Genomic DNA, 23,353 nt, shown 5'->3' with positions numbered 1-23,353 from the left:
CAATGTGGGAGAATAGACTTCTGAGTCCTTGGTGCCAGTGGGCCATCTCCCTAAAGCCTGACAGAAGTCTTGCTGGGACAGCTCTGCAGCCCAGTTACACAGAGGGCTGAAGGAGGGGCTAAACATCTCTGATTCTAGACCCAGACTTTCCACAGGGACAGTTTACTGTCCAGTATCTAGTCCCAGTTAAACGTTCTGCTGGATTAATGTCTCCACGAGCCTTTCTGCCTTCTCTGCTTTCTACAAATAGAAGGCAAACAGTGCCTGGAAGAGACCCTGAGCTCCACAGATGACCAGTGCTGACAGTGGAAGGGAGGCAATCGTTCAGCCAACCTCAGAGAAAACATTCTGTGAGCTGCCCTTTGCCATTCCCAAAGATTCCCAGATCACCTAGAGGCTGCTGCTGCTTCCCAAGTGCCACAGACCAGGACCACAACCTGCCCTACGCTGTGTCTTGCTGGGCATCTCATGGCTCTGAGGAGAAGACTTTGCTGCCTTGCTCAGAGGGAGCAGGAGGGCCAGGGATCTCTGTCACTGCCAGGACTGTCTGCTGCTGGTTCCCAAGCAGCTCACCTTTGGGTACATGTTCTGATTCCTCCTCCAGCTCTCGGGGAGAGAACTTCATGACGTCAGACACCACGTGTGTGCCCACCAGCACCGTGCGCCCGAACGCCCGCTGCTCCACCACGAAGATGCTGAGGGGAGGGTGCAAGTAAACCTGCTCTGGGAGCTCCTGCACACAACCAGGCAGGGGGTTACAGCAGTGAGGGCAATGCCCACAGCAGCCCCACGCACAGGGGAGCCCTCACAGTGTCCTGCACCTCTGCCCAAACACCGAAGCCTTGCAGGGACTGGCGACGGCTCAGATGCTCTTGGTGGGCAGTTCCACCGCGGGTTTGATGTGCAGCTGAACCGTGTGGCCACGGGAGGGCACAGCTCTGGGGGCAGCTCCCTCCCAGGGACCTTGCCATGTGCAGACAGGCAGTGCCTGGGTTCAGGATGGCCACAGTGTGCCCTGGCATGGCAGGTTCCCCCTCCCCACTCACCACATCCATGTATTTGACCAGCTCGGTGAAGTTGGGGTTCTCTTTGTACACCACAATCACCTCGGACTCCACCTTCTTGCCAGCACATTCGATGATCACCTGGGGCTGATCCACTTCAAACAGGTTCACCCGCTTCAGGTCCCGCAGGCCCCAGAACAGGATCTGCAACACAGCACGAGCCATGAGGCTGCTGGAGACATGCCAGCCACAGCCCAGCCCCACAGCCCACAGCTCTGCCCACAGCCACCACCCCTCATCACCCTGCAGGGCACAGACCCCAGCAGAGGCATGAGGCCATTCTCCCAATCCAGCCACCCCGCAGCTCTGACTGTTAAACTGATGAGACAGATTCTCCCTCATATCAAGCATCTCCATTTCACTGAATCACTGAATCATTTGGGTTGGAAAAGCCCTGTAAGCTGCTGCAGTCCCAGCCCTCCCCTCACCAGCCCAGCACTGACCCCTGGCCCTCAGCACCTCAGCTCCACGGCTTTGGGATCCCTCCAGGGCTGGGCACTGCCCCAGCTCCCTGGGCAGCCTGGCACAGGGGCTGACACCCCTCTCAGGGACACAGTTCTGCCTCAGCTCCAAGCTCAACCTCCCCTGGGGCAACTTGAGGCTGTTTCCTCTTGTCCTGTCTCTTGTTACTGGGGAGCAGAGACCAACCCCCAGCTCCCTGCAGCCTCCTGTCAGGGAGTGTCAGAGAGGGCTCCTGTCTCCCCTCAGGCTCCTCGTCTCCAGGCTCAACACCCCCATTCCCTCAGCCCCTCCCCAGCCCCCTTGTGCTCCAGCCCCTTCCCCAGCTCTGTGCCTGGCTCTGGCCATGCTGCAGCCCCTCAGTGTCCCTGTGGCAGTGAGTGAGGGGCCCAGCACTGAGCACAGCCCTGGAGCTGCAGCCTCCCCAGGGCCCAGCACAGGGGACAATCCCTGCCCTGCTCCTGCTGCCACCCCAGTGCTGATACAGGCCAGGATGCCACTGGCCTTTTTCCAGCACCTCCTCAGGCCTCAGAGGCACACTGGAGCTCTGGGCCCCAGGCCCTGCCCTGTGCCCAGGGCAGCAATGGACCCGCACCTCTATGCGAAACTCCTTCAGCACGGGCCGGACGCCTGGCGGGATGATGAACCGTCCAGCACGGGGGTCTCCCAGGAACTCGGGCTCTTTGGGCTCCACATCCTCAGGCACTGAGGGCTGTACAGGTGGAGCCAGGGCACAGCAAAGCATGAAAGTCATTTCTGCTCCATGACCCGCCTCCTCTTCCTCCCCTCTTCCATTGAATGCGGGCCCCATGCAATCGGTTCCTCACCCACACGGCTCTCGCCAGAGCTGGCATCCCTCTGCAGCTTCCTACAAGCTCCTCACCTCCAAATAGCCACTGTAATCCAGCTCAATCAGCTCAAAAGTGGCAATGAGCTCCCCTGCTGCTCTGGTGCCTTTGTAGAAATCGAAGAACTGCAGGGCAGGTTTGGTGTACGGCTCATCCACCAGCTTCACCTGCGGGACGGCAAAGGCCTGCCCGAGGAACTCGGGGGAGCCCTGTGAGACAAGGGAAAATGGGTCAAAGCATCCCTGGCTTATCTCACTACCTCAGGAAAAAGACCATCACTCCTTCCTGGGCCAGCACACCTGTCCCCACCCTCGCCAGCCTCTGCATTGATTTCCAGCAGCAGCTCCTCACTCCCAGTTCATGTCGATGCTGAACTGGGCAAACAGCCTGGGAGCACACACCAGAGGACATCAAAGCTGGAGCAGGTTGCTCAGTCTCCTCCAGTCTGGGTTTGAGTGTCTCCAAGGACAGAGATCCCACAAGGTCTTTGGGTTCCAGGCCCAGCATCTAAACTCCCTCTCAGTGAAAATTGCTTCCTTATATCAAGTTGGACTTTTCTCTTGTTCTAACTTGTGTCCATCGCCCCTGGGTACCTCCAAGGGAAGCCTGACTCCACCTTTTCTACCTTCTCCCATCAGGCAGCAAGAAGATATTGCCTTCGCCTCATCTTCTCCAGGCTGCATACACCCAGCTCTTCACCTGCCCTCATTCTGTCCTGTGCTCCAGCCTCAGTCATCTTGGTGGCCTCTCCTGGACTTTACTCCAGTATAATAGGATCATTTTGTTTGTTAAAGCCCTTGAAGCTCCTGGAGTCCCAGCCCTCCCCTCACCTTGCCAAGCCCTGGAGCTGCAGCCTCCCCAGGGCCCAGCACAGGGAGACAATCCCTGCCCTGCTCCTGCTGCCACACCAGTGCTGATTCAAGCTAGGATGTCCTTGGCCTTCTTGCCCACCTGGGCATGCTGCTGGCTCATGTTCAGCCATTGTCACCACATCCCCAGGGCCTTTCCCTCCAGCAGCTTTCCAGCCACACATCCCCAGGCCTGGAGCGGTGCCTGGGATTGGTGTGGCCCAAGGGCAGGACTCTTGCCTTTGAGTGATCTCACCCCATTGCCCTCAGCCTGGCCAGGGCCCTCTGCAGTCCCTTCCTACCCTCAGACAGACCTACACACCCACCCAGCTTGATATCATCTGGGAAATTGCTGAGGCTGCACTGGATGCTCTCATCCAGAGGATAAAGATGTTAAACAGAAGAGGCCGCAGCACTGAGCCCTGGGGAACACACTGGTGACCAGCCAATGACTGGATTTAACTGCATTCCCCACCACTCTTATGGTGGTGTTGGTATGGCTGTGCTATGTTAGTGTCTGTCCTGTACTGGGAACCAGGAAAGCTGCTGAGCTACACAGGAGAGTCAGGTGCAAGTTACATCACTCCCCTTAGGATAACAGAGAGGCCCCAGGTGAGGAGTATGACTGCAAAGTATCAACCAAGAGAGAAATGGGAGGACTGAGGGGTGGAACGTGACACCTGGGAGACAGAGGGGAAGGAACAGCCCTAAGAGCTACATCACCTCACCTCAGCTGTGAGCCCTCTGCCAGAGGAGCCTGCTCAGGAGAGACCTCAGATGCACTGAGTACCCCCTCATCAGTCCCTGGCTCAGGGCAGCTCTGAGCCATCTGCACACACAGCCAGCAGCTTCCCCCAGCTCAGAGTACAGTCCCAACCCCAGCCACAGCCCTCAGGACTCACTGCCACCAGAATCACACTGAGTCATGGAACCAGAGATGTGGCTCCTAAGTGCCTGTTCCCAGCACCCAGAGAGCCTCCTCTGCCTGTCCTGTCCTGGAAATAACAGCAGGAGGGCAGCACAGCCATACTTACAAATTTGTTGTGGCTGAAAAGGTTGATTATAACAATGGGGGTCTCTGTTTTCAACTCATCTTTTTCCCCATCAATGATGAGCTGGTCAAACAGAAGGAGTTCATTCCACATGGGGCTCAGTGTCTCCTCCAGCATCTGCAGAGACAAGAGGCCTGAGTGTACCACAACCAGTGGGAACAAAGCAGAAGCAGTCTGTGAAGAGCATAAGGAGCTGTGGGCTGATCCTCCCTCCCACACAACCCAGGGCAGCTGGCACCTGGCAAGAGGGGAGATGGTAGAAGCGTGAAATCAGCACTTGGGGCCAAGAAGCACGTGCCAATCAGCCTTTGAGACTGTGCTCAGTGACACACAGGTTTTGTCAAATGTTCCCTGAATACCTCCTGCCTGGAGTTACCCCATTTCCAGGAGGACTGCCACAGCTCTGGCCTTCAACAGGTCAGTGATGATGTCTTTTCGCTCCCCAAACCCCTGCCAAGGCAGAGGTAAGAGTTTCAGTGTCTCACCCTGGTTGTCTGGCAGTGAGTGGAAAACACCACTCTGGCAAATGGATCTGAAAGGCCATTGTCATCTGCAGGGAGGATCCCTCGAGCCTGGTACAGGTGAGCTCGGAGCTGGAAGTAGCTGAAATCTGGTAAGAAAAAGAGAAGTCCTGTGTGAGGCCAAAAAATGCACAGAGTTCCAAGCAGGCAGGAGGGGGCACATCCTGCAAGGAATGGGCACCACTTGCAGGAGCCCTCACTGTGGCTCTCAGAAGGTCAGCACATCTCAAAAGGTCTGGCCAAGCAAGACAAGCTCAGCAGGCTCCTCAGACACCTCTGGGAAGGACATGACACGTGAAATGTGCAGTGACTTGCTGTGGGGAAGCACCACAAGGCCTCAGCAAAGGGCAGACCCCACGCCCACTGCTCCTGCTGTGAGCACATGGACACGTCCTCACTAGAGCAAACTGGACCTGCCTGGCCCAGCCACGCCTTGGACACCATGTGGAGCTGACAGATCAGGTCCTGTTCCTTGGGCACTGGCCCTGCCAGGACCTGTCCCCCCTGCTCTCAAGCTCCGTGCTTCATCTGCACTCACCATCCCTGCTGAGGCGGCTGGGAGGGCTGGAGGCCGAGAGCTGCACTATCTCCTGTCCACTCTCAGAGAGGTACTTGAACTCCTCAGGCAGCTCTGCCAAACAGTTCTTGGCATATTTGGTGACCCCAAGCCACATGTAGATTTCCAGTTTGGCAAAGAGCTCCCCAGTGTGTAAGCCAGGGACCTGGAAGCACAGGAATCGTTGAATCATTTGGGTTGTTAAAGCCCTTGAAGCTGCTGCAGTCCCAGCCCTTCCCTCACCCTGCCCAGCCCAGCACTGACCCACAGCCCTCAGCACCTCAGCCCCACGGCTTTGGGATCCCTCCAGGGCTGGGCACTGCCCCAGCTCCCTGGGCAGCCTGGCACAGGGCTGACACCCCTCTCAGGGAAACAGTTCTGCCTCAACTCCAAACTCAACCTCCCCTGGGGCAACTTGAGGCTGTTTCCTCTTGTCCTGTCATTCAGGTTTGGCAGGTTTCCAATCTCAGCCATGCTGCCTTTAGACTGAGATGATCAGCCAGTGACCACCAAAGAGCACAGAGCCAGGGCACCACGTTGGCAGAGGCAAAAGGGCAGACAGAGGTGGGAGGAGAGTTGTGTTTCCTTGTGAACTTCACAATTAGAGGAAGGGGGGCTGGATGCAAAGAGGGAGAAGCAGCGTGAATCAAGCAAGAGCACACTGCTTTGGTATAAACCCTACCTTCATAAAGACAGTCTGGATCTTCCCACAGTCCTTGCCTTTCTCCTCTTCAACTACTGAGTAGAGGATGTTCTGTGCAGGGATTCTTGCATATGCCACACGCCTGTTGTTGCTCAGCATCCAGATGAGTACATCAGGGAGGGTGCACTGGGGCTGGAGGGAGGAAAGAGCAACAGCACAGAACAGGATCAGCACAAACCTTGCTCCTCCTCCACTGACACAGTGAAAGCTTCACCTCCTCACAGGAGGGACTGATGGCTGCTTGGAGATTTGGGCATCCAGAAGCAAAGGAAGGGCCTAACACTGAGCATGTGCTTCTGAAGGGCTCAGACCTACACTATAGCTCTGCTGGTGTCGGGGTTTAAGCCCAGGCAGCAGCTCAGCCCCACACAGCCACTCACCCAGTGGGATGGGGGAGAGAATCAGAGGATAAAAAGTGAGAAAACTGCTGGGCTGAGATAAGGACAGTTTAATAGGGAAAGCAAAAGCTGCATATACAAGCAAAATAAAGCAAAGAATCTATTGCCCACATCCCATGGGTGGGCCAGGTCATCCATAGCCAGCAGGCTCCATCCTGCATCATAGTGACCTGGGAAGACAAAATGCTCCAAACACCCTGCTCTTCCTCCTCCTTTCCCAACTTTACATGCTGAGCAGGACATCCCATGGTCTGGAATCTCCCTGAGGTCAGCTAGGGTCAGCCTCCAAGCAGGGATTAAAAGTAGCAAGTGTATGTGCAGGGCTGACTCTACAGAGACACCAACGTTCCCACCTGATGGCAGGGAGCAAAATGTGAGGAGGTGCCTTTCAGGATCAGCTGCAGCCAACCTGAGAGGCTGGAGCCCAGGACAGCTTCTGCTGCTGCTGGTGTGAGGAGGAACATTTCATGCTAAAGTCTACCCTCACATAGCCAAAGGTGTAAGAAATGCACTGGAGGACAAACTCCTTTGGTGCTGAGGTGAGGGAGCCCTGGCCCAGGCTGCCCAGGGAGGGTTTGGAGGCTCCTTCTTGGGAGGTCTCCAAACCCACCTGGACACATCTGTGCCCCCTGAGCGAGGGGAATCTGCTTTAGCAGGGGCTGGGGCTGAAGCAGCTCTGCAGGGCCCTTCCCACCCCCAACAGAATCACAGAATCCTAAGGGCTGGAAGGGACCTTGAAAGCTCATCCAGTGCAACCCCCCTGCCAGAGCAGCACCACCTAGAGTAGGGCACACAGGAACTCATCCAGCTGGGTTGGAATGTCTCCAGAGAAGGAGACTCAACAACCCAACACTCAGAGATTCTGTGACACCCTCTCCTGCTCACAAACAGAGCCCCAGGAGCAGCTGTACCTCTTCAGCCATGAAGCGCAGCTTTGCCAGGATCCTCCTCGTGTCCTTCACCTTCTCCCTGACGTTGGCTCGAGTCAGCCGCCGCCTCACACGCAGCCCCTGCTTGGCACACAGGATCTGGACAGAGAGTGTGGCCACCAAATGCCTGCTTGTGACCCAGCCTTGCCACCCAGCAGTGGCCCAGCCTGTGCCCTGACCTCCCCAGCTCACTCCCCAGCTGCTGAGAGCAAACCTCTCTGGACTTGTTATGAGACATTTAGTGAAGGTGCCGTGAACTAGAGACTCCAGGAATTCCTCAGCTCTGCCTATACCAGAATCCCATGAGCTCTTGCATCACCTGGGCCACAGAGATGTATAAGGAATAAATAAGGAGCTGGTGGCCTAAGGCTCCAGATGGTGCCAGGGACAAGCTTCACACTGGGGCCACAGAACTATGGGAATACAAAACTGGAAGACAGGGCTGAGCCTTCATGTCCATCTGTTGATAGTGAAGCCAGCTGAGGATCAGAAGGAATTCAGGTGCAAGCCCAGTATGGGCTGACAAAGCCAGGAAACTCATCTCCTGGGCTGGTTCTCTCTTTCAGAGTCTCAGACTTAGCAGCATTCCTTCACCACAGCTCAGGGAACAATGTGGAGGGAGGCAGAGGGAAGAGAACTGGCTCTGGATATGCCTAAATTTTCCTTCCTGCTGCTGTCAGTGCATTTTGGTCAGCCTTTCCAAGCTTTGTAGTCTGATGGGCACCATGACTACAGCTGTGCTCTGCTGTGCTGTGTTGGAAGTACATCCCTGTGCTGTCAGCCATGACTCATAGCATCATTTCAGCTGCAAAAGCCCTTGAAGCTCCTGGAGTCCAAGCCCCCTCCTCAATGTTGACAAGTCCACCACTAACCCATGGCCCTCAGCACCTTGTCTGCAGGACTATGAGTGCCTGATGATATCCCCTCACTGGGGACAGGCATGATCACTGGTGTAGATCTGCTGCATGGGCACTCAGGGTCTCACTGAGCTCCCCTCAAACCACCTGCAGGAACAGCCTGCACTACATGACCTCCAGCAAGCTACTGGGAAGCAACATGCATGTGCTCAGGCCCCACGAGCCTCACAGGAGAGGAAAGATGGAACCATGGCACAGCATCTGCACAAAACTGGAGGCAGCCATTGCTAGTCCTTGTATTATTCTGAGCAGAAATGGCAGTAAAACCCTGTGAGCAACTGATCCCACACATCTGAGCCCCAAGTGTCTTCCTCAGCACCATTCCCAGGTGGTCCTTCAGAAGCACCCCCCTGGGCCCCCGGCCCCACAGCTTACGATGTTGCGCATCAGGTACTTGGTCCGACACCTGTCGAGGTTGGTTGGATGTGCCATTGTTTTCCTCTCTGCACTGAGGGAATAGTGCCTGCAACAAGAAAAGCAGGACAGGCTCTGCACCTCCTGCACCCAGCAAGCAGAGCACAGCTCACACAGCAGCAGCAGCACAGGTTCCAAATCGCTGGTTCCAACCTGGAAGCATCAGAACCTCCCCTTTCTGCAGTGCCCTCCCTCCTGCAAGCTTTTGGATCTGGGATGTAGACTGGGGATTGCTCAGCACCTGAGGCTCCCTCTCTACTGTTGCCATCACAAGGCTGGGGACTGGAGTGTGTCAGACCCCACCAGGCAGTCACAGGGACTGAAACACCAGTCTCTTGTCTGCATGACTGGAGTGAAAGACCCAGGAGGCTGGGAACGTTGAGGCTGCAGTCTGTGTCCCCAGCACTTCCCAGGACTGGGGTCTTCTCTCCAGTCCCTGAAGAGCTACAAGGTCCTTTCCCCAGGTCATCCTGCTTTCCTTCCACTCATCTGCCTCAAGAGGATGAGACAGCAGGCTGTGCACAGCCCAGGCAGAACACCATATGACAACCTAACCTGCAAACAAGAAGCCTTAGGAACTCAGGGATATACCAACCTGCAGCCAGCTACAAATTCCTCCAGCACCTCCCTGAGACGTTCCTCTGCTTTAGCCTTTGGCCCTCTCAGGAGTTTCTCCACATTATCCAGCCCCTGGTCCTGTGGGGAAAGCACAACATTCAGGGAGCTTGTGTCTGGCCATGAGATCAGAGTGAAACGCTGGAACGACTCTCCAAGGGCTTGTGCCCTCCTGGGGAGCTGCAGACCTTGAGAGTGCTGCAGGGACTCTGGAGCCTGGCATAGCCTTAGCACTGGTTGTTATGACACCTCTTGTATCAGTCCCTGAGCAGCCCCTGAAACATTGGCAAGCTCTCCTTTGGGATTTGTAAGCCCAAAAGGGAAAGATGGGGACATGGGAAGAGACTGCACCATCCTGCTGGCAGCCTAAGGCTGCCTGAGCAGCTTCTCCCTGTACACAGGCAGCTCAGGACTGGCAGTAGAGGAGCTTTTTGTCACAATGTCCCCTCCCTCACACCTCCAGGAGACACAAGTGCTGTGGCACAGCATGAGCAGGGGCTCTACCACTGCCCTACCCCCCACATCTGAAGGGCAGGTGCATCTGAGCCCTACAAGAGACAGACTCACATGGGGAGTGAGGATGTTTAAGACAAATGTCTCACAGAGCAACTGCATGTGCTGCAGGGGAAGCAGTCACAGACAGAACCCCTCAACACATTACCAGACGCTCAGCCAGCTTGACAATCCAGTTGGAAATGAAGAGTCTCCAGGTGTGATCCTCCCAGTAGCTCCACACGTACACACAGGGCTTCTCATGCATCATGGGCAGGCAACTGTATGACCTGAGGGATTGAGCACAGGAGAAAGAATGTGCCATGTCATACCCAGCACAGGGAGCAGCACCTGGGCTCTGCCCTCCTCAAACACAATGGGATGATTAAGACAAGAGGAAATGGGAGCTGGGGGAGTCCCCAGCCCTGGAGGGATCCCAGAGCCCTGGAGGGATCCCAGAGCCCTGGAGCTGAGGTGCTGAGGGCCAGGGGTTAGCGGTAGGCTGGGCAGGGTGAGGAGAGGGCTGGGAATTCAGGAGCTTGAAGGGCTTTTCCAACCAAAATGATTCAATGACTGTATGGTTTGGGCTCTGCACCACAGACATGGGTGCAAGCTGCTGCTGCATCTGCCCTTTGCCATCCCAAACTACCACACAGGTATCCATCAGACAGATGAACAAGGCTGATGGGAGCTGCCCAGATCTCTTGCAGCTGCCCCAGGATTCACAATGCAAATACCAGGACACAGCATGGTCTGGGGCCCATGGTCTGTGCAGCAAATGGATCACCAGGAGAGCCTGTCTATGTGTCTTTCCTGCCCAACACAGGACAGCATTTGCTAGAGTGCTCCAGAGTACTCCCCTCCTTCCTCCTTGCTGGAGTCAAGCCCTGAGGATGCTGCTCATTAACCAGTAAGGGGACTGCTGTCACTGATGGGTCACAGCTTCCCCAGGACCCTGTCCTTGGCCACCTGCACACACAAAGCAGACACTGTAGAGCCTGTAGGGCTAATGGCAATGGCAGCCAGCTAGGCCATGGCAAGCTGCAGGGCTGCAGAGGGGAAGCACCTGCACAGCACTCACACTGCTGAGCAGAACACTAATAAGATCTGGAATAATCATCCTGGGAAGCTAGGGCAGGAGCACAGCAGGTGGGAAAGGACAGAGAAGACTCACCTGTCATACTGCATGGGCTCTGCTCTCTGGCTCTTTGTCACTGACTTGTTCTGTGCTGCTGAAGTTGGGGCCAGGACTTCAACATCCAGCTCACCATCTGAACCAGGGTCCAGCAAAGGCTGTTTTTCTTCTTTCACTTCTCCCTTTTCCACTTTCCTCCCTGCTTTGGTCACAACCTCTTCAGCTTTGCCATAGTTTCCTTGAAGTTAAGCATTAGACAGATAAGTGTGACCATTGTTAACCAAGCTTGGTAGCTTGAAAAATCAGAATGCAACCCTCCTGCCAAGGGAAGCACATGGGCACACACAGCTTTTGGAACTAGCAGTGCAGTAACAGCCACCCATCAAAGCATCACACAGGAGGTTTGAGAGGGAGAGGAGTCCTTGTGTGTGCCTTCAAGTTCCACCAGCTCCCCCGAGCCCCTGCTAACTGCCACCAACAGCCCTGCACTGGGATCTGCATCAGCATTTCCACTCTTCCAGCTTAGCAGGTGGGGGCTTGGATCTGCTCTCCTACCACTGCTTCCCCATCACCCACTGTCACAGATCCTCCACACCACAAGATCAAGCCCAGCATCCCAACTTCCCCTCCTCTGCCTCCCTCCAACCTCTTCTTCTCACTAAAGAAAGCTTCTCAAACAGGCAGCTCATAGAAATACTGCAAATCCCCAGTCTCATAGGAGAACACCCAGACTTTTAAGGGAATTAAAGCACTGTGCATACTCCCTGGGCTCATCCTCCACCCTTCCCAAGTCCCTGCTTTGATGTCAGAGCTGTGCAAAAGCTGGCAGTGGGAGATTTGCACTGTTTCCACAGCTTCTGGACACAGACCCCTGGAGAATACTCACCTATGGAGACCTCAAAGCTGACAGGCTTGTTGTTGAGAGAGGAATCCATCATAGTGGCTTCAAAGAAAGCAGCAAAGAGGAGGAATTCCTCCTTCCTTCCCAATGCATTCTGAACAAGGAGACAGAAATCAGCACATGGGCCTCATGGGCCAAAATACTGCCTCAGCAGAAATTCAGAGGGCACCAGGGCATGGCCAGTGCCTGTCAGCCATCCCAAGGAACATTGGGGGATGTTAGGCTGCCAGATGTGGGGCAACTTCTCTTGGAAATGCTGAGGCCTGGTGCAGAGCCACAGCTTTGGCTGCTGCTTGTGTGGAGCCACTCAGCAGGTTTGAAGGCTAAGGGATGGCTGCTGTACCAACACAGCTGCACCTTGCCTGTCCTTCCCAGCCCAAGCACAGATCCAGAGCCAGCCCACAACTTCGTGGCTTTAGGGAAGAAAAAGTACATGTTCAAGGGCAGCTGTGCCCCAGGAATACCACCCACATGAGTCTACCTGCAGTGTGGGGGCTGCTGGGGAGGCCTCAGCCCTTGCAGAGGCTCAGAGAGCCCCAGGTGGCCCAGCAACGGGCAGGCTGGGAGTGCCCAGCCCTGTCACACCAGCCTGTGATTCCACTGCCTCCTCCCCATGAGGCCTGGGCACAGCAGGACTCACCTCAGGGAGTGGATGAAGCTCTTCCACCTCCACCGTGACCTCCTCAGGCTGCTCAGCCTCCTGAGAGCCCGCAGCCTCCTCCTTTCCCTGCAGCTGGCTCCGCTCTTTGGCTTTCTCCTTGGCTTTCTTACTTTTCTTCTTCAGCTTCAGTTTGCCCAGGGCACCTTTTGTCTTGTCCCCAAGCTTCCTCTCTGGCACGCTGGGGCTGCTGAAGATCTCCACGGTGACGGCCAGGAGGAGGCGCCCGCGGTACCAGACGCCCTGGCCCATGCCCTCGTTGAGGCTCCTGTGAACATCTCGCAGGGCTGAGTTCTGGGGGGAGCCATACAGGTTCACCCAGGCTGGGCCAAACGTGGGGTTAAAGCCTGCAGTGATAAGGATGGAGCCCAGTTACCCCCAAGGTGCTGCTGCAGAGACCTTCCCCCAAGGACATCACCCCCAGGCACTGCGCCCTCACTGCCCCTTCCCACAGCTCCCGTGGCATGGGGAGGGGCAGCAGGAAAGGAAATGTCAACTAAACTAGAACAAGAGCAAAAAGAACGAAATATAATCATATCACTAAGAAAAACAAAGCCCCAGAGCAGACAAGTGCTGCCCAAGGCAGTTGCTCCCCACCTGTGGACCGATGACCCCCCTCCCCAACAACCCCCCAGTTTCTGCACTGGCCACGATGGCCTGTGCTATGGAAGAGCCCTTTGGCTACATGGGATGAGCTCTCCTGGCCAGCTTCCCTCCCAGCTCCTTGTGCACACACCAGCTTCCCCCCCTGCTCCCCCAGCCCACTGCCTGCTGGGACAGGGTGAAGCAGAGAAGCAGGAACAGCCTCGGTGCTGCACAGCCCTGCTCAGCAATGCCCAAAACATCCCTGTATCAGCCTTCTCTTGAGCAGAAACCCAAACCACAGCCCTGGGGCAGCTGCTGGGAAGAAAAGGAACTCCATCCTACTACTGCTCCCACCTCCTGGAAACCACTGTGGCTGAGCAGAGGCTGCAGACACGGGGCTGCCCAGGACACCCATCCCCAGGGTCACCATGCCAAGCTCTGGGGTCACCATGCCAAGCCCTGGGGTCACCATGCCAAGCCCTGGAGTCACCATGCCAGACCCTGGGGTCACCATGCCAAACCCTGGAGTCACTATGTCAAGCCCTGGAGTCACCATGCCAGACCCTGGGGTCATCATGCCAAGCTCTGGGGTCACCATGCCAAGCCCTGGGGTCACTATGCAAGCCCTGGGGTCACCATGCCAAGCCCTGAGGTCACCATGCCAAGCTCTGAGGTCACCATGCCAAGCCCTGGGGTCACTGTGTCAAGCCTCACCATTCCTGCCAGGGTCTGAGATCTGCTGCAGGTCAATGTAGTGTGTAGCAATGGCCACATCACCCACGTTGGCATCATCCAGAATCTGGACTTTGATCTTCCTGGCCAGAGGTGGGAACATTTCAATGAAGCTGATCTGCTCGTTCCACTCAGGCTCAGTGGTGTTGGTCTCCACTGATGTTTCCCCCTGGGAAGAAGAAGGTGTGATAACCATGTAGCCCCAGCTGGCAGCCAGAGCACAGGGTGCCTCAGAGCCTCTCTGCCCTGCCTGCTAGATGGTGCTGGGCAGGCTCTGGAGCTGGTGGGGTCCCTGCTCCTGCCCCTATCCTAGCAACTGCTTTCTGTGCTTCATTAAGGGAGGCTGTCCCAAAGCCCTTACCATACCCTGCACAGCCAAGGGAAACACTGGAAGCAAGCAGACAGCACAACCAGACCCAGAGGTGGCACAGGGTTGCTTGGGAGCAGCCCCAGGCTGCCCAGGGACTGATTCTGATTCTTAATGGACATCATAAGACCAGAAACCACGGCATGGGCCACAGGAAAAGAGTCATTAGCTCAGTAAACTCTCCCAAAGCTGAGCCCAGCTTGCAGAGAGGACTTCTGCTCCAGGATTTATTGCCCCTTTCCCTACGTTTAGGGATATGAAATCCCTGCCTGCACAGCCCATGGCTGTGCTCAGGGCTGGGGCCTGACCCCCATGCAACACTCTGCAGAGACAAAAGTCCCATCAAAGCCTTCTCAGCCAGACACCATCCACGGGCACATGGCCAAAGCAGGCCTTGGGCTCTCCCCAGCTATACCCAGGGGGATTGCTGAGTGCCTTTGAGGCTCCTGGCAGCACCAGGAGCAGCCTGAGCCCACACACACCCCCCAGCAGACTCACCTGCTGCCCACAGAAGGAAACCTGCATGTAGGGATCGATAAAGACTGTTTTGTCCCCGATGATCTTGGAGAAGCCAGCCATGATGCCTGCATTCATGCTGGGCAGGCCCTCGGCACGGTACAGCTTGACACAGACTCTGGCCCAGGGTCTCTCTGCAGGGACTCTCTTAGGCAGCAGCAGGTTCCTAAAAGACAAATTCATCTCCCAGCCCTCTCCTGGAGCCCAAGAAACACGATGCTGTGAAATGCCCTGACTGGTTTGGATCCTGCTCCACCACAGGTCTCTTTCTCTATGTCTTTCCCCATCAGAAGAAGGAAGAATGAGGGGGAAAAAAGAGGGTACTGTGAAGAGAGACGTGACTGAGAGCTCACACTGTACCTACCTCTCAATGTCCTCAACCCGGCTGCTGGAGGAGGTGGGGAGAGAGCCCACCACGTCCCCACGGGCAGTGACAGAGATGTTGCACTTGACAAAGCCCTTCACGCCAGCCCGGGTGTCCGTGGGGTCACTGATAACAGCCCACTTCTGGAAAAACCTGTGATCTACAGGGAAGGGAAGAGAAGGGGAAGGGGAAGGGGAAGGGGAAGGGGTTGCCAGTGGAGAGCCCAGGTTACCATTTCCCATCCCGACTACATCTGCACAGATTGTTCTGCCCCAGCCTCTGCAGGTGCAGAAGGTGTCAGCAGACAGCTGGGAGGATAAGCAAGTGCTGGTCCTCATATGACCTGAGTGCTTTAAAGACAGGGCCATGACCAGAGGAGCACAAAGGAAACCTCAGCTTTGGCCAAAGCTGGGACCAGGAAGCAGGCAGAGAGTGCAGTCAGTCACACCTGGCTGGCTGTACACTGTCAGCACATCCATCTTGAATGTCCCGATGCACGTGCCCAGGAACGGGATCTTCTTGGAGTGAAAAACCTGCAGACAGCACAAATCCCCCTCAGCACTGGCTGAGGCACCAGAGACTGAGCTGCCACTCAGAGGGATCTGCACAGGCTGAAAGTTGGGCACAGAGGAACCTGTGCAGGACAGAGTCCTGAACCAGGACAGGCTGGGAGGGACCTGCTGGAGAGCAGCTCCAGCACAGGGACCTGGGAGTGCTGATTGATAACAAACTAAACATGAGCAGCAATGTGCCCTTGTGGGCAAGAAGCCAATGGCACAGGAAGTTCCACTGGAACAGGAGAAACTCCTTTGGTGCTGAAGTGAGGGAGCCCTGGCCCAGGCTGCTCAGGGAACGTGTGGAGGCTCCTTCTTGGGAGGTCTCCAAACCCACCTGGACACGTTCCTGTGTCCCCTGAGCGAGAGGAACCTGCCTTAGCAAGGGGTTGGGCTGGAGCAGCTCTGCAGGGCCATTCCCACCCCCACCACTCTGGGATTCTGTGAACACCAAGAGCTGTGGGCAGCCAGGTGACACCTTCATACACCTCTGAGGAGGTCAGGGCTGCTAAAAGATGTCCATTCCAATACACAGCAAGACAGGACACCAGAGAATCACCCCGAAACCAGCGGGGCAGCAAGGCAACAGGCAAGAAACTGCCCCAGAGGCCTTACTTCAGTCGCTGGATGCAGAGAAAATCTGGCAGGGAGGAGGTGGAAAGGAAGCACTGCCCAGCACTGCCTCAGAGCAGGGCCAGATCTCTGCCCCACTGCAGCCACAGAAGGGTGGGCAGATGCCTCTGTCTGGAAAACCTGTCTGGTACTGCTACCTGTGCTTTCCCCATCACTCCCAGCACCTACACACAGAAGTGTTGAGCTGTACCAGTTACCAAGGAAGGATGAAGAGGAGGCTCTACTCACCGAGATCTCTATGAGTCTGTGGAATAAAACGTCTCTTGGCTCATGGAATTCAAATAAAAAGTACTGAAAGAGAGGAGCAAGAGAGCTGAGCCCCAGGCTGCCAACACAGCTCCTGAGAGCATCCCCTGGCAGGATGCCCCCACCACCTGGGATACAGGACAGAGCCTCTGTCCCTATCACATACTTCATTGTAGAAGGGGCAGTTTGTTGACTTCTGTGTCGCTGTGTGTCTCTTCTCCTCTCCAACTCTGACTACCACGAAGGGGTTAATGTTCACCCCCACCAGCTTCTGTGCTTCAATGATATTAACCCCAACCTGAGAAAAATGTGGGAGAAAAGCTTGGGATCAGCACCCTTTTTGTTTCCAGCTCCACCTTGAGCTGCTGGAACAGCCCCAGTCAGCGAGTGCCATGCACCCAGCGTGGCAGTACCTGGAAGCTCTGTGGGGTTGGGGTGGCAAAAAGGTCCCGTGCAGAGCAGAGTCTGGAGCGGCTGCACAGAGAAACAACCTGGGTGAGCGGGTCCCTTCATCTCCAGGGTCTTGAGCCAGCCCCCACACCAAAGGCAGCAATAAAAGCTGTAGCAAAAAATGGCTCCTTGCCCAGGGAACAAGCACAATCCCCACAGTCCCTGTCTGGGGCCTTTGGAGACTGAAGGATTGTGACACTGCAGAAGCAGAATGCCAGGAGATGCAGGATTCCCCATGAGCTGGCACCTTATCACAGAATCCCAGAATGGAAGGGGTGGGAAGGGCCCTGCAGAGCTCATCCAGCCCAATCCTCTGCTAAAGCCAGGTTCCCCTCAATCAGGGGGCACAGGAATCTGTCCAGGTGGGGTTGGAAACCTCCCAAGAAGGAGCCTCCACACCCTCCCTGGGCAGCCTGGGCCAGGGCTCCCTCACCTCAGCACCAAAGGACTTTCTCCTCCCGTGCCAGTGGAACTTTTTGTGCTCCAGCTTTCCATCCCAGGGGTAAGCAGGGGCAAGAGAGAAGAGCATGCCATGGATACCTCCTCACAGGGCTGAAGACAATGCCTGAGACCTCCATCTCAGACACATCGTAGAAATCTTCTTCTTCCTCTTCTTCTTCCTCTTCAGTGTCCAGGCCTTTTGCCAGCTTCCTGCCCAGCGTGGCAGCCCTCCTGTCCAGCTCACTCGCTCTCGGCCCCTCAGCTGACCTGCAAACCCCCACCACATCAGCCCAACAAAGGGATTGTGCACTGCCCTCTGCCCAGGAGGCTGAGCTGGTACACTCAGGGAGATACTCACTCCAGCTCCTCAAACCCAGGGTTGCGGATGGTTAACTCAGAGCTGTAAGAAAAAAGAGATGCTGAGCTGACAAAAGCAGCGTGTTGTGGCTGTTCACTGATGCACTTCATAGCACCACAGAATCCCAGAGTGCTGGGGGTTGGCAGGACCCTGCAGAGCTCATCCAGCCCAATCCCCTGCTAAAGCAGTTTCCCCTCAATCAGGGGGCACAGGAATGTGCCCAGGTGGGTTTGGAGGGTTTTCTCAGGGTTATTGCAGTCACAGGCTCTTTGTGAAAACAAAGTGTCTTCTTTCCAAGACCTCTGCTCACTTATTGCTTCTGTAGAGCAGCCATCATAGAATCATTTGGGCTGGAGAAGCTCTTGAAACTCCTGGAGTTGCAGCCCTCCCCTCACCCTGCCAAGCCACAATTAACCCCTGGCCCTCAGCACCTCAGCTCCAAAGCTTTGGGATCCCTCCAGGGCTGGGCACTCCCTCACCTCCCTGGGCAGCCTGGCACAGGGGCTGACACCCCTCTCAGGGAAACAGTTCTACCTCAGCTCCAATCTCAACCTCCCCTGGGGCAACCTGAGCACACTTCTTTTTGTCCTGTTGCTTGTAGCTTGGGAGAGGAGACTGATCCCCATCTCACTGCAGCCTCCTGTCAGGGAGTTGCAGAGTGCTCGTGTCTCAGCCTATCATAAGCCTGGCCAGAGGCAGAGAGTCACTGAGGAGGCTGGATTGTATCCCAAAGGCTGCCACAGGCAAAGGCAGCTGTACAGACTGCCTGGGAATCTGTTCCTCCCAGGATTTCAGTACCTATCTTTCATGTGATAGACAAAGTCCTCTTCAACCCAGGTCCCAGCCGAGCCATCTGGAGGCTGGTAGCGCAAATCCAACTCAATGTAGATCTGCAAACAGAACACAAAACTGCCTGAGTGCTTGGCAGCAGGAAACAACTGCAGAAATGTCCCAGGAAAGAGGAATAAGAGAGAGTAGGAGAAAAATAAGTGAGATGCTGGTCAAAAGAGGGGGAAGGAAATGGCTCACAATCACACAAGGAGCCTATTTATACAAGACCTTGTCTGCCTCCATCAACAAGCTGGAGTTACCCAAACTCTCTCCCCTACAGCTTCCCAGACTCCAGGATTCAGTGACTAAAAGCTGAATCAAGTTTCCAAATCTAAAATAGACCTCAGAGAAGCCCATGAGAGCCACTCCGAGGCATTTCTGACCAGGAAAGTGGAACAGCCCTGCAGCAGAGTCAACCAAAGTGCTGGGGTCTGGCCTCTCTGTGGGAGGCAGGAGGCAGCTGGCAGAGCATCCACAAGTATGACAGTTTGGCTTAAAGCATCACAGAAGCCACAAGCACACCCAGGATCTGCATCACAAGAGACATTGGCCTGGTGTTAGTGCTGAAGGACAGCCAGGAGAGTGTGCGAGTATCAGCACAGCCAGCAGAGGGCTGCCAAACCCTGCTCTGCAGGTGAGCAGCCTGCTCTCCAACCAACAAACTCACAGGGACCTCCCAGCAGAGGCCAAAGTTGCAGCTGTGGAGGAGATGATGTTTCTAGCTGAAGGGGACGTACAGGCTGGTGAGGTCATAGCTCTGCCCCCCCACAAAGTCTTCCTGATGGCCCACAGCTGGGAGGACTTACCCCAGTGACTCTGTGGTTCCTGTCGACAAGGGCCTCACGGAGGATCAGCCTCCCAGCAGTCACCAGGTGCTGAAGGCTGAGGACAAGGGTGCCAAGGAGCCTGGAACAAAGCCAGAGGCAACACCCCACATACTATCAATGTCTCCTGGGGAAGAGAGTGCCAGGGGCTCTGCCCTCCTGCCCAGAGCCCCTCCATGCTGCAGTGAGGGCAGCCCACTGCCACAGTGCTTTGCACAGGGAATCAGACAGCTCAAATACCTAAGACCCACTGACCCTGCAGCAGGGCAGGCTTCAGAGAATCACAGAACAGCTTTGGTTGAAGAAGCTCTTGAAACTCATGGAGTCTCAACCCTCCCCTCACCCTGCCCAGCCCATCACTAACCCCTGGCCCTCAGCACCTCAGCTCCACAGCTTTGGGATCCCTCCAGGGCTGAGGACTTCCCCACCTCCCTGGGCAGCCTGGCACAGGGGCTGACACCCCTCTCAGGGAAAAACCTCTGCCTCAGCTCCAACCTCAACCTCCCCTGGGGCAATTTGAGCTCATTTCCTCTTATCTCATCACTGGGCCTCGCAGGAGCCAGAGCTGGGGTGGCTCTTCCCAGACACAACTGGGAAGCAGAGGCTCCACACAAGAAAATACAGAAACAGGACATTAAGCCATAGCTATAGGGATGTCTGCAGCAAATGAGACCAACATTTATCTGCTCCAAAGGGCTTTCTCCCTAGGGCAGTGCCATCTGCCTCCCTCTGAGCAGCAGCAATGCATCAGGGTCACATTCGGCCACTCCAAACACACTGAGTATTACTGCTGCCCACAGCCCCTGTGAACATCAGCCTCCATCTCCCCGGGGCAGCTCTGAGGACCACCAAGCTGAGCCCTGCCTGCAGCACAGCTGCCTCCTGCCTGCTGGGAAGCACAGCAGAGCCTTTCCCTGCCTGCCTGGGACCAGGACTGAGGAGGAATCTTTCCCAAATCACCTCCACTTCACCTGTGAGCTGCTGATCTCTCCTATTCCCTCTCACTACCCTCTTCTCCAAGACACAGAGTCTGTCTCCTCTTCCCAAAGAAGGAGTCTCTCTGCTCACCCCCCTCCTCTCCAGCTTGGTGCTGTTGCCACAGAAAGGCTGTACACTCACAAGCCCAGAGCCCACAGATCAACACAGTACACTGCAGGTGTGTGGTAGATGCTGTTCAGTGCCAGCCCACTCATTTCCCACTGTGCTTCTTTGCCCAGTGCCAGAGGGTCCTGGTGACTCATTACTATTTGGTTTCTTTATTTGTCCCATAGCAGTTTCTATTGACATTTCAGTCAGAGACAACTCCTCTGATCCAGCTCCCATAAGGAAAGCACACAGTAAAGAGTGACACAAAGTTCAGTCACATTTTCTGCTCTGGCTTTATCTTTAAGCATCTCCCACGTGCTTCATTTGCCTGTTTCCTCCACACCCTCTCTGACTTGGCAAAGGTTGTATCCTGGAATTCCCTGAGGTGTTTGACAACTGCTGGAAGAGCTCCAGAGTTCACAGTGTTGTGTCTGTGATACCCAGAAGCATCTTAAGTCCTGACTGATCTGGCTGAAGGTTAAACCACACTACCAGAGGCTCAGGGCTTTTCCCCAGGGAGAGGTATGTTGAACTTGGGTACAGCACGCTCACAGCCACCACACGGATCTACAGGGTGGAAACAGGTTCCCACTGCTGCAAGTCCTGTCCTTGGAGCTCTATTTTTTGTCCCACCTGGGGGTCCTGATCTGGATCCTTAGGTTACTCCCTGCTACTGCTGGCCCTCAAGCATTGCCCTTATTTAACTTACTATATGCAGCACTGCTGCCTCACCCAAACAACCAGCTCCATCTCCCTCCTGTAACTCACATCCTGCTCATCATCCTTCCATCAAATTGGCAAGAAACAGTTTCTACTTCCTCAGTAGAACACTTAAAGCTCAGTGTGTCTCTTCCCCCACTTCTGCTGGTCACTCAACAACCAGAGCACCCACCTGTTACTGAAGACCTTGCTGCAGTTGTAAACCTTAATGGACAGCATTTCTCCCACAGCCAGCTTCCCGTAGTGAGACCAGCGAAAGAGCTACAAACAAACAGAGGGGAGAGAGACGACAGGTCATTCCCAGACACGCTTTCCCACGTTTCCCACGTGGCTCATTGGTCTCCTCTGCAAGGTGACCAAACCACTGACCATCACAAAAAGCTGCTGGGGTGGGCAGTTATTTTCCTGCTGGCCAGGGCAGACCCTGCAGCTCGCAATGGAGGAAGGGATGGGGAGGGAGTGAGAACCCCTCCAGCAGCACACAGCTGTAGGTCAGCTGCTAAAGCAGCCACAGCATCATGTGGAAAGAGGAGGATGCAGGTGCCTGCTGCGGTGGCTGAGCTGGCTGCAGGGTGAGACGGTGCATGAGGAAGGTACCATGGATGAGATCCCCTGAGGCTGCAATTCACCTCACACCCAAAGTGCCCAACTGCCTTGAGGCTGGCAAGAGGGAAAGGGCCCTCCTGCCCCTGAATCCTTCTCCTTTCTCCATGGAGCACAGAGGCATCCAGGCGGGATGGGAGAGATCCAGGTGCTGAGAATTCCCTGCTGCTCTGGTACAGCCAAGCTCTGACCGGCCGTGAGGAACGTGGGCTGACGCTGCCCTGCGCCCCCGGCCCCCTCCCACACCCCACAGCCGCCACGTCCCGTCCCATCCCACCCCATCCCATCCCATGCCACCCCACCCCATCCCATCCCGTCCCATCCCACCGATGCTGTGGAGGGACCCCCGCGCCCCGCACACCTCACTTTGCCCTCATCCCCTTCTCTGCCCTCACCTCCCCTCTCTGCCCTCACCTCCCCTCTCTGCCCTCACCTCCCCGAAGACGGCCTCCGAGCCGCAGCGGATCTTCCTCGTCTTCTGGGTGAAGCCTTGGGAAGGAGACAGGGGGGCGTGAGGCGCCGCGGGGCCGCCCGAGCCTGTCCCGCGCCGTCCCCGCCGCCCCCCGCCCGGCCGGGGCCCACCTCGGAAGCTGAGCTGCACCTGGCGCTCGCCGCGGCCCGGCAGCCGCCACAGCCGCCGCACGCCGACGCTGAGCGCCATGGGGCCCGAGCCCCGCGCCGGCCCCGCTCGGCCCCGACTCGCCCGGCCGCTCCGCCTCCCGCGGCCCGGCCTGTGCCCGGCGCTCCTGTCCCGGCACCGCACACGGCACAACCGTGCCCCCGGGCGGAGGCCCTGAGGCGGGCAGAAGCCGAGGGAAGGCTGAGGGGGGCCTCAGCAAATCAAGGGCGAGAGTCGAGAGTCATGAGCATGGGGCCGCTCTTTGTTCCACAGAGGGCTGGTGACAGCACCAGGGGTAATGGACATAAGCTGGAACACACAAAGTTCCCCTGGAACACCAGGAAACACTTTACTGAAAGGGTGGGGGAGCCCTGGCCCAGGCTGCCCAGGGAGGGTGTGGAGGCTCCTTCTTGGGAGGTTTCCAAACCCACCTGGACACATTCCTGTGCCCCTGAGCGAGGGGAACCTGCTGTAGAAGAGAGGTTGGACCAGATCATCTTTAGAGGTCCCTTCCCACCCCCATTCAGGGATTCCATGATGTGTCTCTGCCCCTCAGCAGCAAACACCCACCTCACCTGGGCAGGCAGCTGAGGGTGACCAACCCAGCTCCCAAACACCAGCAGTGACTCATGGCTTTGCAATGCCAGGCTGCTCTGAAGCAAGCCCTGCAGCTATTCCCTTTCCCTCTTCTACAAGAGCTTCCTGCAGCCCAGGAAAGCTGCACCGGTGGCAATAGAAACCAGCCTGCTTTGGTGAAGCCAAACAAGCAAGCCCGTCAGGTTAGGGCAGCACAGAAAGCTCGGTGTACTGACCCCACACCGAGTCCCAGCTGCAGGTGGGCAAGGAGTGCAATTTGGGCTGTACAAGGAGACACTCAGACCACCAAAATGTGCTGCTGATGGGTTGACCCAAGA

At 56.2% G+C, this 23,353-nt stretch overlaps 1 protein-coding gene across 1 annotated transcript in view; it reads right to left on the bottom strand.

The window, feature by feature from the left end:
- Positions 1–22,481, bottom strand: part of LOC104560380 (fer-1-like protein 4) — a 38,054-nt gene extending 15,573 nt beyond the window's left edge. The window contains exons 1-29 of the mRNA XM_062008884.1: positions 22,403–22,481; positions 22,254–22,309; positions 21,390–21,478; positions 19,394–19,493; positions 18,555–18,646; positions 17,757–17,798; positions 17,498–17,665; positions 16,921–16,981; positions 16,674–16,805; positions 16,490–16,552; positions 15,523–15,607; positions 15,075–15,234; positions 14,693–14,876; positions 13,810–13,996; positions 12,493–12,857; positions 11,838–11,946; positions 10,991–11,189; positions 9,986–10,106; positions 9,305–9,405; positions 8,671–8,758; positions 7,361–7,477; positions 6,031–6,183; positions 5,331–5,514; positions 4,757–4,881; positions 4,254–4,388; positions 2,407–2,580; positions 2,119–2,235; positions 1,047–1,208; positions 574–733 (exon numbers count right to left, since the gene is read on the bottom strand). Coding sequence (XP_061864868.1) covers positions 574–733; positions 1,047–1,208; positions 2,119–2,235; positions 2,407–2,580; positions 4,254–4,388; positions 4,757–4,881; positions 5,331–5,514; positions 6,031–6,183; positions 7,361–7,477; positions 8,671–8,758; positions 9,305–9,405; positions 9,986–10,106; positions 10,991–11,189; positions 11,838–11,946; positions 12,493–12,857; positions 13,810–13,996; positions 14,693–14,876; positions 15,075–15,234; positions 15,523–15,607; positions 16,490–16,552; positions 16,674–16,805; positions 16,921–16,981; positions 17,498–17,665; positions 17,757–17,798; positions 18,555–18,646; positions 19,394–19,493; positions 21,390–21,478; positions 22,254–22,309; positions 22,403–22,481 — 3,808 coding nt within the window. The remainder of the gene's footprint in view (positions 1–573; positions 734–1,046; positions 1,209–2,118; positions 2,236–2,406; positions 2,581–4,253; positions 4,389–4,756; positions 4,882–5,330; positions 5,515–6,030; positions 6,184–7,360; positions 7,478–8,670; positions 8,759–9,304; positions 9,406–9,985; positions 10,107–10,990; positions 11,190–11,837; positions 11,947–12,492; positions 12,858–13,809; positions 13,997–14,692; positions 14,877–15,074; positions 15,235–15,522; positions 15,608–16,489; positions 16,553–16,673; positions 16,806–16,920; positions 16,982–17,497; positions 17,666–17,756; positions 17,799–18,554; positions 18,647–19,393; positions 19,494–21,389; positions 21,479–22,253; positions 22,310–22,402) is intronic.
- Between the last annotated feature and the right edge of the window lie 872 nt (positions 22,482–23,353).

Source organism: Colius striatus, chromosome 16, assembly GCF_028858725.1.
Source record: "Colius striatus isolate bColStr4 chromosome 16, bColStr4.1.hap1, whole genome shotgun sequence".
NCBI classification, from domain to species: domain Eukaryota; kingdom Metazoa; phylum Chordata; class Aves; order Coliiformes; family Coliidae; genus Colius; species Colius striatus.
The sequence above is the reverse complement of the archived record's forward strand: the minus strand, read 5'-3'. Positions and strand labels throughout refer to the sequence as shown.